Source organism: Eutrigla gurnardus, assembly GCF_963514095.1.
Source record: "Eutrigla gurnardus genome assembly, chromosome: 12".
NCBI lineage: Eukaryota > Metazoa > Chordata > Actinopteri > Perciformes > Triglidae > Eutrigla > Eutrigla gurnardus.
Window position 1 is genome coordinate 9,414,450 of NC_139926.1, and position 15,118 is coordinate 9,429,567.

Below are 15,118 nucleotides of genomic sequence, written 5' to 3' on the forward strand. Positions count from 1 at the left end.
TTTCTCTGAGTGAAGGATCACTATTTCCATCATTAATCCCAGCAACACTCTCTCCAAAAGTGTGTTGACTTATTCATAGTACATTAACAGTACACACGCACACACACACACACACACACACACACACTTTCTCATAACCTTTCCCCTGATTTCCGTCGTATTCATCTGTTATAAATCAGGTTCCAATCTGGACCGATCTGTCTTCTTGCAAACAGAGTCAAATAGAATCATTGACCCTGTTAAAATCAACATATTTAAATAAAGTCTTTGTGTGTTTTATGGTTGTAAAATGTTCAACATTATTCTCTGATCAGGGCAAAACCGTTGTGCAGAATGAAACACTGTGAAGACAAAAGGTCCCTGATGGTCATTAACCTTCTGGGAGCCTGAATGCACTCTACATTCCATGTGTGTTTTTCACCAGAGGTCCCACGATACGATATTGTCCCAATATGATCTTATTGTGATCTTAAACATTTTGTGATATGTTGAGTATTCTTTATATAAGAAAAGGTCAATACATGGTGTCTATCGATACAATATGGCAAAAATATTGTGATGCTATGCCTGCCTAACTCCCCAGCCACAACCCCCTCTCTGCCCAGTTCCTAATTATGTCCCTGGCTTCTATGAGTACTTCAAATGTCTGACAATCATGTTACATGCCCCAGTGGGTTGCATCACTTTTTATGGATAGTAACACTCTAAGTGTTGGATTCCTGCCGTCATTTCCTGACTGTCCATTCGTCACACTTTAATGACTCTCACCAGTTGCAATTTGTCACAAACAGACTTTTATTGTCATCTTATATTGTTTTATTACAGCTTTCAAGCTTGTACTTGGGCTTTAAGAAGCCTTCTCTTGTGATTTCTGAAAGCGTTGGTTGATCGATTTCAGGAGTGCTTGGTCCCTGTGTGACCTTTAACATCCTGTGTGACCTTTAATGTACTTACTCTTGGCTGTTTGTCTTGATGTAGATCTAAGAGTTGAAGCACCTTCTGCTTCTGTTTAATTGCAAGAGATACACAGAAATGAGGTGAAATCAGGGCGTAACATGACTGGCTGTAGAGTAATGCAGACTGTTGGCCTCTTGATGGAGGTGAGAGCTCACACTCTGCCCAGAAACTGCAGAAAAATGAACCCCTGTCTCTTTCTCCTTATTTATTTTCTCTTCTTCCTTCTGTCCTTTCCTTTAGATGGATCAGCTGTCGGATGAGGAGGTGGAGGTCAGGGAGGAAGAGGATGAGGAAGAAGAGGACAGTGATAAGGAGGACCAGGACCTGGATAAGATGTTTGGGGCCTGGCTGGGAGAGCTAGACAAACTCACGCAGGTACACAAAGTAAGAGTGGTCCCTTGTTGATCTGCATGCAGCACATTACTTCATCTATCCAGATACAACAGTGATAATATTGTGTCAATTCAGAGTCTGGATGATGGTCGCCCGGAGCAACCCCCGCAGCAGAAAGCTCCCCTCAGACAAGAGACCAACATGGCCAACTTCTCCTACAGATTCTCCATCTACAACATCAACGGTCAGACACTTTAACTCCCTTGAGGTTGATTCATTTCAAACATTTCCTCTGCTTCCGTGTTATGGTCTATCCCTGCTCGTCTCACACGCTGATGTCTCTGTGTCTGCAGAGGCGTTGAATCAGGGGGAGAACGTGGACCTCGACGCCCTCATGGCGGATCTCAGCTCCATCGAACAGGAACTCAGTACCATCAACACCAAGCCCAACAGCATTGGCAGCATGGCTCGCCTGGGGTTGACAGACACCAAGGTACACCCAACTGCTTATCCAGCGAGTAAAGCTTGGGTCTGGTTCTCATAGCGTGGGTTCTGGCTATGATCACGTCTGTGTGGTCAGCTAGTTCTCGCTCAGTTCATACACACTCTTTCTTTCCATCCCCAGGTCCGTCAGAAGCCTCCAGCAGGGCGCAGTAGCCGGCAGCAGCCAGCAGGGAGCAGCAGCGGCAGCAGCAACAGTGTTAGCGGGGGAGGGGGCAGCAGCGGGGCGAGCAGTAGCAGCAGCAGCACAAGAGCGTCACCTGCTGGCACCATCAGAGCTCCCACAGGGCATCACGGGAGGCCGGCACTGGCTTCTAACTTCAGTCTTGACGACATCACTGCCCAGCTGGAGAAGGTGTGTGAAGTGTGGGAATTTATTTTATTATACATGTGTGTGTGATTGACATTTTAGGACACAACCTATCATTTTACTGTTTTAATATGCCTTATTATATCCATCATTCATTTCATTTCTCATATTCCTCAAAAACAACATAAATGCTATGCTTTGATATTTGTAAAGATCGGACAGCTCGGTCTTCTTAGGGCACTTTTGTCAAAAGGTAAACATTTCAAACGTTAAAGTCCTAGGTGAACAGAAGAAATACGATAAGAAATACTTCTTTGTAATTTTTTGGGGGCATTTATTGTAAGTAGGTGAACAATATGACTGTAGATACGGTTCAAAAAGGGATTGAAGGACATCTCCACTTTAAAGGTTCTCAATATGAAATTCAGAGCATGTCTGGTTGCTCCATACATCTTTCAACACTGCGACGGCTGAGCCGGCAGCAAACAGAGGGAGACCCACTTCATTCTTTGCTCAAGTAGACATTACTCCACTATACATAGCTAATAGTTGTTTGATACTATAAACATGCTTTGAGTATTGTATAGTGAACCTTTGAGTGAACTGATAAACCCGTCGTTTCTTGATGGGGGGCTCTCTTCATAATGCAACAGCTCAGCGAGAAAACGGTGTTTATTGAAACATTAGTGTTCAAAACAGCCATCAACACACCGAGGGGCAACATTTGCTCACTGAAACGGTTTGTAGAGGAGTCAAAGCCATTCAGTTCTTCACAAATAAACCAATTAGTACCAATGTTTTTGCAACAAGGACCTCAATGCACTGCAGTTTTCTTCAAATAGGCATTAAACGGCTATGCCAAGCCAACATGACAGCATGTGCTTTGGTCTCGGCGGCACTTGAATGCAACCAGTTCAGGTTGCAAAGGCAGAAAATGATGGATGCTCTGATCCACCGCCACCGGATCGTTTTCTGGACCAATATTGAGCTTGTTAAGCTGTTGGATGTAGAGAGGAAACAATTGGCTTACTCTGATTTCCGTGGCCTTTATTCAGTGTTGGTGGACTACCAACTCAGTTCTGAGTGTCACAACAATCCCAGGCCTCATGTTAGCTTACAGAGAGATGATGCCACTGATGGGTACAGTACCTGCTATTGGGAGTCAAAGTAAAATCATCTGTGCTCACTTGTGTTTGTTTTGTCTGACGTATGAGCCCGACCTTTACCATCTGCTGCCCTGCTCACCCATCAGGCGTCTCTCAGTATGGATGAAGCGGCTCGTCAGACCTCCTCCCACTCCCTTAGCTCCGCCTCCTCCTACACATCAGCCACAATGCGACGGCCCGGATCGTCTCAGCGCCAACACCGACGCACGGGATCCGTCGGCACAGTCAGCGAACACGAGGTCATAAATGATACGTTCCCATTAACTTATCAGTTTTATATGACAGGATGTCTCCACCTGGCTTTTTAGTTTCTCCAGGTTTGAAATACCTGATTTGTTTTCTGAACCTCAACTTCTCTTTCCCTTCAGGCGCGTTCAATCGTCCACTCCTCGCGCTCCTCCGTCACCTCGGCATCTGGGGTCTCTGTTAACTCCGCCTCCTCCATGGACTCGTTGGACAGCGTCCTTCGCTCCAATGAATCAGACGGTCAGCAGCCTTCAGTTATGCCGTCAGCTGAGGGAGCCAGTCACGGTCATCACCACACAGAGGTACATGAATGAAGGATTTGTATGTCTGATCCTCACCTTCTTCTTTCAGACATTAATGATGAAAACGTGATGCTTCATACGTAATCTTTTCAGGAGAATTTTGATAACATACATTGTGATATATTGGGATTCATGAACCCATATCAACTTTATCTAATAAGATCACGTTTTCACTCAGTTCATCTCACTTAATCATTTTTATTGCAGCAAAATCTCATCAGAAAAATGGCTGTGGACTGAAAAATGCAATCGTTACCAAAAACTGATGGTGTTTTAAGTGGATCTACCTCACTAGAACCCGTCCACTCACTGGGATTAGAATACATCTGCTATGGTTTCAAGCACATTACGAGGAGATTATGTGCTTCATCTGAAAATTTCTTTGGAAATGCAGTAAAAAAGAACGAGTGACTCAAAGGCTAAGATTGGAATGGACCATATGGTTTACATTACTTTTATTATACTTTTGCATTGTTCTCATCCTCTAGGCTGCATCTTGTTTGCAGAAATCCGTCACAATGAACTATTGTCCAAGTGACCTTATATCAAACTGCATTACCACAACAATAAAACCAGATGTTCACTGCTTGTTATTTTCATCCAACTGCTTCCTGGAATCTGGAAAGACATTGTTTGAAGTGGCAAAAGACAACATTTGAACTCACTCAGAGCCAAGCAAGCGACCGACGTCACAAGACCAGCGCGTTTCTCACTAGATTTAGCGATTTCTCTGGGAAAAAGCAGAAAAAATAATAGATTTGAAAACATCCCAATGTTCACACCTCTTCTGCTCTCTCTCCCTCCTCTCATGCCTTTCTGCAGTCGACACAACCACTAAGCTTTATGCAAATCATGTGTGACGACGTCACCGATATGGAAATGAGTGCACGACACCATCTGGTCGCCTTTTGGAAAAGAGTTGGCAACACTGCATTTTGCTTTTCCACAAACTTTGGTCGTTCCACTGCAGTAACAGCAAAGAACTGCCATTGATAGTCTTCGGTAGCTGTGCATGGCTACCGAAAGCTATCGTGGAAAACAAAAGCGCCATCATCTTCCTGTTGTGGTTTAGCGATGGTTGATGCACTTCCTTTGTGCCGTGAGCCTTCATTTTCCCAGGAGGTCGTCCCCAGTGGCAGACAGGACTCCAAAAAAGCAAGGCTTAAAACAAAAAGAAAGAAAGAAATGTGTTTCATACTCTCAATATTACAATACATTGTACAGCTAAATATATATTTCATATGATCACATTGATTCACGAGAATCAAAGAAAGCTAGGCTTACAATCAATCTAAATGCTCCTGCTGACATTATTCTGTATCATATACAATTACTGGACTTATTGCTATGACATGTAAATAACTTAAAGATTGAAAACTATTACAACCTGTAAATTTAGAAGAGTTTGATTTTGCATTTCCAACTAGATGAACCTGAGTGTCATTTTAGGCTTCAAGTCCCACTTAAACTATTTTTTTTTATCTGTAAATGAGTTTAGATTCCCAGAGCTGCAGATCAGGTACAAGTGTTCTCCAACAGTCCACCCTTCCGTACTGTTGAGGTTTTTTAATAGGGTTTGTGTTGGTTGGCGTTTTCTCCTCCTGCTGACTGTTTCTGCTGCTTCAGGCTGTTTCTTCGCTTCCTTTGAGATCAAAAACTGCTCCTGTCTTCTTCAATGATACACTGAAAAGAAAAGCATGGTCATAATCATCCTGGAATCACCTACGTCGTGAGATGTGAATAATACGCAGCTGTGCTCGCAAAAACATGGGCAGGATAAAATACCAGGAAGAGCTCATAACAATTACAGGGGGCGTTTTTTTTTTCTTCTGCATTTCTCATGTCACAAGCCTTTTTTTGAGCATTTATTCACCAAATCCCTCTTTTGTTTCTGACTCTGGTGGCTGCTCAGGGCATTTAACTCTAAGCCCTGTTAATGCTTCTGTTGCTCAAACCAAACAAGAAACCAAATGAGCTGCACTGAGAGCACAGACCCTGCTCAGTGACAAGGAAACTGGGTTACTGCTCCAGATTCATCCAGTGCTATCGTCGAAATCTGAGAGTAAAGGGAGGAGAGGAGTGAAGGAACGAACAAAATTAGAATCATGAGATGAGAGGCCGGCGTGAGTCAGCACATGACCATGATGATGACGAGGGAGAAAGAGGAGGAGAGAGGAAACGATGGAGGAGAGGATGTGTTGTAGTGTTTTCTGCCCAGAGCGCTGCTTCCATTAGTCCAGCTCATTAAAGACTGCAATCTGAATCTCTGAGACTTGTTTTCCTTTACTACCTCACTCAAAAAAATAACATCCCCATTTGGAGAAATAAAGGTTAAACTGAGTTTTGATCGTCAGAGTAGTGCTGTGTCACGAATACTGACATCATCGGGACTAGGGAGGTCATCGTTGTTGGGCCACATAGGAACAGAACAATGTCTATATTTAAACGATAAGTCGTCCATCTTGATTTACCACGATAGTTCATCATACTCTCTCTGCGTGGTGATAGCATATCTATAATGTGCAAACTGTGATTGTAACATAATAGTGAATAGCCTGTAACTTTCAGCCCTCCTACTACTCATACTCAGTAATGATAAAGTCGGCATATTTATTGTTGTATATATTTAATTCCTGGTCGATTTAAATTAAAAGTAATTTGGAACCAAAATCTGTGCGCAGCTTGACATTCGGGTTAAATTAGATACATCAGATACTGAATTTGACTATTTCGATTGCACAGACTATTTAACATTACAGTCAGACTTTTACACAATGTTCGCAAGAAGATCTACACAACATACAGGAAGATGCACACATACACTAACAAAGTCTTCCTGTGTGGCATTGAAGCAGCTCTCTCTTCTTATTAATGTGTCCTAGAGAGGATCAACACATGCGCGTGCACACACACTTGGATGTCGTTGGTCGGATCTTGGCTGAAGGGAAAAGCTGCCTGTAATCATGTGCGTGCGTGCACATGTTTGACCTAAATATTATTTTTAATCTGTCGTTATCAAGAGAGAACTAATGCTTTCTATAAAACGGTTTCTAGAGATTGAAACACACAAAGATCAAAGAGTGAATGATAAAAAAGAGAATATATATATATATATAAGTTTATTCTGTGGGAGAAAAATCTGAGTAGACTGGGCAGTTTCGGGAAAAGTGCATCACAAAATAACTGCTTTAGTGTGTTGATGATATAGAACAGTCTTTGGCTCTTATGATCTTACTTTATACGACTGTGGGTAAATGTGTCTTTTAACATATCCTTTCCACCAATCTCATTGCTGTAATCTGTTGATTATGTGTACAGTTCTCCTTCACAGGTTTCTATCTGCTTCACCACACAGCTTTCTGCTCAACTGCCACATCCAGTCAATCAAGCACCAGATTAATTCACTAGGACTTTCTCTGTCTCTCTTTAAAGCACTCCTATCTGGACAGGGAAACCTCTCTGATTCTGAGAAACATAGCAGGGAAACCTACCCACCTGCTGACAAAGGTGACGCTCCATTCACTACTGCATGCCCCTCCTCTCCCCCCTTTGTGTCTCTGTGCATGCATCAGGACTCGTTGCCGCCCTGCACATTAACGCCTTTTCTTTCCGCCTCCCTTTCTCTCCATCTCCTTCTCAGTAGTGCGAGGGTTGCTTTGTGTGTGTTTCCGTGTAATGCACAGTGTCATGGCGTGTCCTGCCTGGCTGCAGCATGCTTGTGTGTAATCCCAAAGCTTTACAGAGACTGCGATACAACGTGGCGACCCCATGCTGCATCACAAATCCCTTACTGTTGTGGAAGTCCAGTATAGAGTGGTGCAGGAATGAGTCCTAAAACGCACATATAAGTCTATTATTTAGAAGTATTGTTCCCCAGTTCCCTCATGTCAAAGTCAATAGGTTTTTGGTTAAATGGTTAACACAAGCTAACACAATTTCCCACGATGTAAAATGTCAGTAAATACCCATATCTCTCGTGAATTTTGAATCTTTTTTGTGTCTAAACAAGGCAGTGGCGAAATGTAATGCTGAGTAATCTGCCTCACAGCCTCGTTGTGTATACTCATGCTCATGTGACCGTGGTGTAGTTCATAAATCATAGTTTATTTTCTATAATCCAAGATCCAATGCAAAAATCCAGTTGGCCTTTTGTTGAGGGAACCAGCGTAATGCTAACTTCTGGTGTTGTAATACGATCATACATCGTCCCTGCAGCACATTATGCTCTGAAGACACTAGAAAATGTGCAACACGATGGTGATAATAGTCCAAAAATAGAAATTCAAAAGAGCACAAAATAATCACATTGCCCCAGACATGTAAAATATCCAATATACATGCTTTTAACATTTTTAAATTCATAATGGGCATAAAATAAATCTGCATTTGTTTTGGTCGACTTGACCAGCTTTGGTGAAGGAATCAGAGTAGCTATAAGTATCATGATGAGTATTTCATTTGTCATAGAACTATACATAAATGTTGAGTGTCCAAATATGAACACAATAAATCATACTACCATCTATTTAATACCATTACTAACATAAGTTAACTCAGTGTGATGAGCCTTCATTCTGTAAAGCCTTGCGTCTATCTGACCACCGCTGTGTTCACCTGTCCATCTGGGGGTAAAAGTATTCTTTTCTTCATCTTTCTGCATCTTATTGGCTCTTGTTCAGTGATGACAGAGTTGCCAGAGTCCAAAGGTCGTTGTTTTTCGAAGCATGATGGTTTGCTTTGTTCTAGAACAAGAAAAAGCATGACTCCATGTGTACTGTGTGTGATATATGCCTATTATGTGCCAGTGGCTGAGCGTCTTACAAGGATGAGATCACACAGGAGTCATTTTCAACAGTTCTGCCAGCATGTCTTTATCCCACGAGAACATTCCAAACTTGTTAGTTTGTACATCAATGCTGGATAAACATGTGTGATTTGCTAGTAAATCACAAAGGATCCAACTGATCGATTTGTCACAGCAGGCCTGCCCCTGATTGGACAATAGAGACATAAAGTGCCAGCGATGGCACCCAACTGGTTTCAGAAAAATGTAAAACTGTCCCATCGAATGTCACCGTAAGCTGCTGACAAGACATCCTGTGTGATCGTGCTGTAAGTCTGCTTCAACAGCACTGTCGTCGTACTGAAACGTTGTAATAGTACTGATGATGTTGGGGATTTTACTAGTGTTTAAAGAAACTAACAGCAGGTAAGTGTGAGAGCCAGCGCTTCTGTGTCTGCTTTTATCTGCTAAACTAAGCTGAGCTGACGACTGCACCGTATTTTCCTGTGAAACCATCTGGGAAAAAACAAACACTTTTCCTCAAAACACCATTATTTATTTGACAACTGCATTTACTATTTCAACAAATAGGATGAGTTCACCATATTTTAGAGGTTTTCCATCACATTGTTATTTAAAAACGGCAAGTTTTGTGTTTGGAAATCAGTCTTTCATACTGATTTCTGGGAAGCATGTGTTCTGTTACAGTGATGCCTATGTGAAGTGCTTTTCCAATTTTGAAATATCAAATTATAATAGACTACTCTCAGACTCTGCCTTCTGTGATGGGAATCCATGAAGCTTTCTAAAGCACTTTTTCCAAACTGTATTGCTGGGCCTTGATGTGCAACTAAGTTTTAGAATCAGACACAGTATGCTTGATACCATTGATTCCTTTGTTTCCCAAGAATCTCAAAGTTCATGTTCATTGTGTTCAGTTGGCAATGTGTAGTTTACTGCATGCGGTTTACCGTATGTTGTGTGCAGTATGTAGTTTGGAACATGTAGTATGCAGTGTGTAGTTTACAGCGTGTAGTATGCAGTGTGTAGTTTGTAGCATGTAGTGTGTAGTTTACAGTGTGTAGTATGCAATGTGTAGTGTAGCGTGTGGTATGCAGCATGTAGAATGCAGCATGTATTACGTAGCGTGTAGTTTGATGCTTGTAATTTGTAGCATGCAGTTTGCAGCGTGTAGTTTGCAGCCTGCGGTGGGGAGCTGAGAGGAAGTTGTTAAGCCGCCTTGGTTTGTTAATGAGTGTTTGGAGCTCAGCCAGTTGCTGTAATGGAGCTTAGTTGATGAGCCTGGTGCTGCTCACAGCAATCAATGCAAATAATGGGACTAGGTTCTACTCTAGTTGTTGTTGTCAGGATCAGGATGCTGGTTGAGATCTGCCATTCCTCTGCTCTGCTCATCGTCACAATCTTGAGGAGGTTTAATCAAAATCTAGCATTTCTGATGTGAATGTCCGCTGTTGATAATGTGACTGCAGTGTTCTTTAGTGTTGCTGCTGCTCTTATTGGTGGAAATGCTTTCAAGCATTTCCAACCTATGTTATCCTGTTCGGCCATTTTGTTTATTATTCTTCTTCCGTACGTTTTTTGGCCGTCTCTAGCTTCTGCATACTTTCAGCTACAAAAACCATTCAACTATCAAAATGTTCAGCTTTTTCAGCTCTGTTGTGCTGATTTTCAACCTTTTTTCTGCCTTTCATACTTTTTCATATATTCAGCCTTTTCCATATTTTTTTTTCAATGCATTCCTATGGAGATCAGCCTAAAAACCTCTTTAACATCCTCATCTTTGAACTCCGACTAGTTTCACATACTTCCACCTACAGACTCCATTTAAACTTTAAACAACCTACAAGACTTTGAACTTGATGTATGATGGTATATACATCAACATAAATAAAAAGAGAGCTCTCTATTTTTTTTTTGCTGGCCAGCCATTTATTTTTATTTTGAAAGGACAATTGAAAGACTCTTTTATAAAACACCTGATTGGTGATTATTTTTATTTTATTTTATATATTTATGGGGTAAATACTCCCTGAACCGAAGGACTATTAACTCAGACAGAGCATTCAAGTGTTTTTTCCTTTTCTATCAAAGGGAATATTTTAACTTCATTTATTTTTATATATAAAGTGAATGTTCTTATAACTGCCACGTCGCTTCTTCTTCTTCTTCTTCTTCTTCTTCTTCTTCTTCTTCTTCTTCTTCTTCTTCTTCTTCTTCTTCTTATGCTGCGCCCGGCCGCGCTCCGTGGCAAGACGGCCACCAGGCACTCGCTGACGGGCCCTCCCTCTGGGCATGGCTCCAGACGGGAGCTCCGGGCTTCCTCCAGGCCGGGTCACTCCTCTTCTTCCTAGGTTATTCATGGGAGTCTTTTGAACCATTCTTAGTCTGGCCCCTCACCTGAGACCAATTTGCCATGGGAAACCCCACCAGGAGCACAAAGCTCCAGACAACACAGGCTTCAGGGTCATAGGGACACGCAAACCTCTCCACCGCGTTAAGGTGATGGTTCCCGGAAAGGATTTTTTTTTTGGTTGTGGGAAACCGGAGCACCCGGAGTAAAACCCACAGGGGAGGGGATAATATGGGAGGGGTTGAGGAGATATTTAATTTGGCCGCCCTTTTTTTTATAATTATATATAGCTGTATTTTTTTACAGCATATATTATTTTCTGAATTATAAATTTAGGGCCAAATTAGGACACAGCACCAGTTCAACGTCTTTTGCGCAGACCGATGCTGTGTCGGAACCTCTTGAAGAAAGATTTCTTCTTCTTGGGGGGCTGCACCTCCTCTGGCAGCTCCACCCAAGGAAGACTCTGCTCGAGGCTTTCGACCTGGAGCTCAGTCACCAGTTGGTCGGGTGAGGTCTGGTGCAGCTCCTCAGCTCCCTGAAGAGCACCACCATTCACAACCTCGATGTCTTCTGGTTCCTTCGCCAGCTCCTGGTCCAGGGTCCTCTGCTGGAGTTCTGCCTTTAGCTGAGATAATTCAGCTCGGAGGTCCTTGTTGTCCTCCTCGGCAGTCTGGAGGTCATCTGAGAGCTGCTGGTTGGTGGAGACCTGTTTTCTCAGGGCCTCCATCGCCTGCTCCACGTTTGAGCTCCTCAGTGAGGTTCACCCTAATGCTGTTCTCTTCAGCATTGATTCGCTGCTGCTCAAGCAGCAAAGGTTTTTTTTTTTGGTTGTGGGAAACCGGAGCACCCACAGGGGAGGGGGTAATATGGGAGGGGATGAGGAGATATTTAATTTTGGGCCAAATTGTTTTTTTTCTAGTGGGGGGAAACCGGCGCTCCCGGAGAAAACCCACACGACACAGTACAATTCACTGTGTCGCCCTTTTTTTTTACAATAATATATAGCTGTATTTTTTTACAGCATATATTATTTTCCGAATTATAAATTTAGGGCCAAATTAGGACACAGCACCAGTTCAACGCCTTTTGCGCAGACCGATGCTGTGTCGGAACCTCTTGAAAAGAGATTTCTTCTTCTTGGGGGGCTGCACCTCCTCTGGCAGCTCCACACAAGGAAGACTCTGCTCGAGGCTTTCGACCTGGAGCTCAGTCACCAGTTGGTCGGGTGAGGTCTGGTGCAGCTCCTCAGCTCCCTGAAGATCAGCACCATTCACAGCCTCGATGTCTTCTGGTTCCTTCGCCAGCTCCTGGGTCCTCTGCTGGAGTTCTGCCTTTAGCTGAGATAATTCAGCTCGGAGGTCCTTGTTGTCCTCCTCAGCAGTCTGGAGGTCATCTGAGAGCTGCTGGTTGGTTGAGACCTGTTTTATCAGGGCCTCCTTCGCCAGCTCCTGGTCCAGGGTCCTCTCCTGGAGATCTGCCTTTAGCTGAACGAATTCAGCTCGGAGGTCTTTGTTGTCCTCCTCAGCAGTCTGGAGGTCATTTGATAGCTGATGGTTGGTGGAGACCTGTTTTATCAGGGCCTCCTTCGCCAGCTCCTGGTCCAGGGTCTTTTCAGATAAATCAGCTTGGAGGTCCTTGTTGTCCTCCGTGGCGGTCTGGAGGTCATTTACCAACTGCTGGTTGGCGGAGGCTTGTTTTATCAGGGCCTCTTTCGCGAGGTCATGGCGCAGAGTACTCTGATCAAGCTCTTCTTGCAGATGAACTAGTTGATCTCTGAGGCCTTGGGCGACCTTCATCTCAGCCTGGAGATTAATGGTTGTCTCCAGGTTGATTGAGGCCTGTACTTTCAAGTACTCCAATTCCTCCTCCTTTTCAAAGTTCTCCTGCCTGAGGCTCTGGATAGCCTTCTCCTGCTGTTCAAACTTTTCCTGGAGGATTAAATGAGACACCTTGAGGTCCTCATGCTCCCTCTGAAGATCTTTCTTCTTCTTTATCTTCACGGTGCAATGGACTGCAGAGGCGATCTCCATTTTATTCAGAGTCTCTGGCTCACTTGCCTTCTTGAGCATCTCCAGTTCGCCACGGATGGCCTTGCCCCGATTGATGTGCATTTCCTTCAGGGTCTTTTGCCGTTTGAGCTCCTCAGTGAGCCCCATCCTAATGCCGTACTCTTCAGCGTTGATTCGCTTCTGCTCACGCAGTTGCTCACGCAGCTGGTTGATGGTCTCCTGAAGGGTCAGTTGGACACGAGTCCTCCTGCTGTTTCCCTGCTGCATCTTGGCTGCAGGAATGATAGTTTACAAGACGGTACAATGTAAACTGGCTTTCGCCGATGAACAGATGGACGAGAAGAGCAGACTGGTGGAGACAGCCCGCTCCAGATGTAAAAGTTCTGTCACTATCTGTTTGAACGTAGATAAAATTTCGTTCCTCTCACAAAGTTGCAAAAAGTTCAAAATATCACTATCTATTCACTCTCAATCACTATCTCTCTAAAGCTCTCTCTCTCTCCAAACTCCAAAAACTCCACGATGAGTTCTGGTCGCTGCTTGTATTTATACAGTCCAGGGTCACGTGATGTCACCAGTCATCAAAGACATCAAGACATCAAAGCACATTGTACATTCCAAAATGAAAAAAAAAGAAAAGAACTTTCAGGTTGCCATAGTAACCGCTGCCCTTAAACATGTGTACATTGTTTTTTTGGTTTTTCATCGACTTCAGCACCCCAAAAGTTCGCCATACTTTAACTTCCAAACGTGATTAAACGTTTAAAACGTTCACAACACTGTGGACTTTATTGGGTCAAACATTCATGTCGATGGTCCATACGGTTTTCCCGATATCGCAGTTTGAGTTTGGTGAAGTTTCAGATGTTATAATGGGTGTGAATGGCACGGAATCTTCAGCTTGTGTCGATATAATATAATATTTCCAACTATTTAGTAAGTCTACCAGAATTGTATTTGTTTTATGTTAACATTTCACACATTTTTTTAATATATACTGTATATATACAGTATATGCAGTATATACAGTATATACACGGTCCACTTTTTTCTTGGGTACAACCACAACCATGAATCATCATTCACCTGTCTAACTCACCGCGCGCGTTCTGATATTCATACACTTAACAGTCACATGACATTGTACGTAAACACAATCAAATAAAAAACCTCAAACCCTCCGCGAAACAAACTAGAACTTATTTATACAACTGACAATGAAGTATGGGAAATTATAATAAACAAACTTCCACATATGAAAAACATGCCCTCTTTTATGGAATCCCACCCAAATTGCAGACCCTTCAGCACAGCCGCCCCCTGATTTGCGGCGCTAATCAGTAACTACTACATGAAGGTCTGCAGTCTAGTGGTCAGTCAGTCTAGTCAGGTGGGTCAGAGTCAGAGTACTGGGGTAGCTGGATCAGTCGTGCCACTGGTCTGTGGTAAGTTCTTCCTCCAGTGTCCACCACCGCTGAGCGAACTCTTCCGTCATCCCCTTTCACTACGTTCTCCACCCGTCCAATGAGCCAGCGAGCTCGGGGGAGTGCCTGATCCACGATCATGACTGGGGTTCCCGGTTCCAGGTTGCCTCTTTCCGTGAGCCACTTGCGGCGGCCTTGCAGTGATGGGAGGTACTCGGTGGTGAACCTCTTCCAAAATTGGTCGGCTAAGGCCTGACTATACCTCCATTGTCTCCTGCCGATGATCTCGGTGGAGGCATAGACCGCAAGCGGGAGGGCCGCGTCTCGCCGCCCCATCAGAAGGCTGTTGGGTGTTATAGGGTCGAGATCGGCTATGTCACTGCTGACGTACCCCAGTGGCTTGGAGTTCAGTATCGCCTCAATTTCCACCAGCACGGTGTTGAAGACCTCTGCTTTAGGGACCTGAGCTCCGAGTGCAGCGCGGAGGGCAGACTTCACGGACCTAATTTCTCTCTCCCAGGCCCCACCGAAGTGGGGTGCGTTTGGAGGGTTGTAGGAGAAAGTGACCTGTTGTCTGGCCAGCTCTTTCTTCAACTCCTCACTCATTTGGTTGTAGCTCTTGATGAGCTCAGCTTCTCCTCCACGGAAATTTGTCCCATGATCAGACCAGAGGGTGTGGGGTCGCCCTCTCCTTCCAGTGAATCGACGAAATG

The 15,118-nt window shown here is 43.8% G+C and overlaps 1 protein-coding gene across 3 annotated transcripts in view; it reads left to right on the top strand.

The window, feature by feature from the left end:
* The window catches only part of raph1a (Ras association (RalGDS/AF-6) and pleckstrin homology domains 1a), a 79,212-nt gene that overhangs the window by 39,495 nt on the left and 24,599 nt on the right, over positions 1–15,118 (top strand). The window contains exons 3-9 of one of the 3 annotated variants that reach the window (XM_084023816.1): positions 1,198–1,341; positions 1,426–1,534; positions 1,644–1,783; positions 1,916–2,146; positions 3,354–3,506; positions 3,636–3,815; positions 7,248–7,322. In XM_084023816.1, coding sequence (XP_083879942.1) covers positions 1,198–1,341; positions 1,426–1,534; positions 1,644–1,783; positions 1,916–2,146; positions 3,354–3,506; positions 3,636–3,815; positions 7,248–7,322 — 1,032 coding nt within the window. The remainder of the gene's footprint in view (positions 1–1,197; positions 1,342–1,425; positions 1,535–1,643; positions 1,784–1,915; positions 2,147–3,353; positions 3,507–3,635; positions 3,816–7,247; positions 7,323–15,118) is intronic. The other 2 variants (XM_084023817.1, XM_084023818.1) reach the window with 2 other exon arrangements.